The sequence below is a fragment of the Carlito syrichta genome, unplaced genomic scaffold (assembly GCF_000164805.1).
Source record: "Carlito syrichta isolate Samal-C Ts95f unplaced genomic scaffold, Tarsius_syrichta-2.0.1 Scaffold315337, whole genome shotgun sequence".
Lineage (NCBI taxonomy): Eukaryota > Metazoa > Chordata > Mammalia > Primates > Tarsiidae > Carlito > Carlito syrichta.
Genome location: NW_007259433.1, coordinates 126,869 through 128,677, shown reverse-complemented (window position 1 = coordinate 128,677; position 1,809 = coordinate 126,869). Strand labels below are relative to the sequence as shown.

At 47.7% G+C, this 1,809-nt stretch overlaps 1 protein-coding gene across 3 annotated transcripts in view; it reads right to left on the bottom strand.

Annotated features, from left to right (window-relative positions):
• RBMS2 (RNA binding motif single stranded interacting protein 2) overlaps nucleotides 1-1,809 on the bottom strand; it is a 65,203-nt gene that overhangs the window by 15,965 nt on the left and 47,429 nt on the right. For all 3 annotated transcript variants that reach the window (XM_008072558.1, XM_008072559.1, XM_008072560.2), the window contains one exon: nucleotides 129-286. In XM_008072558.1, the coding sequence (XP_008070749.1) occupies nucleotides 129-286 (158 nt within the window). The remainder of the gene's footprint in view (nucleotides 1-128; nucleotides 287-1,809) is intronic.

Sequence of the window (1,809 nt, the reverse complement as noted above, 5' to 3'; positions counted from 1 at the left end):
CCCGCGGGCTCAGGCAATCCACTCACCTCAGCCTCCCAAAGGCGCGGGATTACAGGCTGAGCCACCGAGCCCGGCGAAGAGGTACTCTTTATTAGCCTGATCATTTCCCTACTCTTGCCATCTCTCACCTTGCAAAGCCAACCCCTCTGCTGGTCCCACTGGTGTCTCGAAGGATTCGGGTGGAGATAACCTGGCCAAAGGGCTTTAGCATCCCCTCCAGTTCTTGCTCATCCATTGACAGTGGGAGGTTTGAGATGTATAAATTTGTGGGGTCCTGCTCCTGTTGCTATGGAAATAACAGTGAGAAAATAAGGCTCACATCTCTTATCCCTCACCCACCCTCAGCCCTCATTCAAAATTACATTTCAGAAAAGAGATTATAGAGGGGTTCCACACAAACAAAAAGAATTTTAACTATTTATAATATCCAGTCCCACTACTATGCATTGTATATGGAGTCCGGGGGAGAAAAACACAAATTTAATATTTTTAATTTTATTTTGAATCAGAGTCTCACTCTGTCGTCCAGGCTGGAGTACAGTGGTATGCTCATGGGCCACTGCAGCCTTGAACTGCTGAGCTCAGGTGATCCTTCCGCCTCAGCCTTCCAAGTAGCTGGAACCACAGGCGTGCGCCACCACGCTCAGCTAATTTTTGATTTATTATAGAGATAAAGGTCTCTCCATGTTACTCAGGCTGATCTTGAACCTCTGAGTTCAGGCAATCCTCTCCCCTCCGCCTCCCAAAGTGCTGGGATTATAGGCATGAGCCAGTGCCCTGCTACTATTTCTAATATTATATAGGCCCACCCCACAATATAAGTCATCAGTGGTGTCTGGCCAGGCATGGTGGCTCACGCTTGTAATCCCAGCACTTTGGGAGGCAGAGGCAAGGGAACTGTCTGAGCCCAGGGGTTTCAGACTAGCCTAGGCAACTTGGCCAGACCTCATCTCTACAATAAATCAAAAAATTAGCCAAGTGTGGTGATGCCTGCCTGTAGTTCCAGCTATTTGGAAGGCTGAGGTGAAAGGATCACCTGAGCCCAGCAGGTCAAGTCTGTGGTGGTCATGAGTCTGCCAGTGTTATTGCACTCTACCCTGGGTGATAGAGTGAGACTCTGACTCAAAAAAAAAGAAAAAGAAAAAGAATGAGGCAGAGCAGCGCTCCCCAACGGCCTGTCCCAGAGGCTGGATCTGTTGAACTGCCTCCTCCTTGGTTGAACTGTTTTGAATAATCTCCCCTCTCTCTTCTCTTCTGACGGCCAGCAAAACCCTCACAGTAGCAATGCCTCCATCCTCCTTCCTTGATGGAGGAAAAGCAGGAAGAAGGAAGAAGGGGACAGAGAAAGGGCCAGATGTGCCCTGAAAGCCCTAGTCTCCTAGAACACCTCTGAGCTTCTGACAGAGGGTTTTGTTCCAGAAAGAAGAGGTAGGAGAGCCCTTCCAGAGGACACAGTGTGCAAATGGCAATATCTCTCAATAGCTGTATTTTTAAGAATTTAAGCACTCTGCCCTAACAGAGTGTAGTGAGTGTAGTAGGTCATCTACAACCTTAATCCCTCTTCTGTCTTTCCTTTTAGGGTTTCCTTTTTCTTTACCATTATAGACAAGGGTGACTGGCAGGCCTGCCTTATCAGCTTTGCATGTAGTATTCACAACAGCTTCAGAAAGGCAAAGGAACAAGTCCACCAACAGAAGAAGAGAAAAGCTTCTAGTTTCCTAGTAGTCCAGGTGAAGACAACAGCTTGAGAAAGATCTGAGAAGGAGGAACAAGTTTCCTTTCTTGACTTGGTTTCCTCCCATCCCTCCC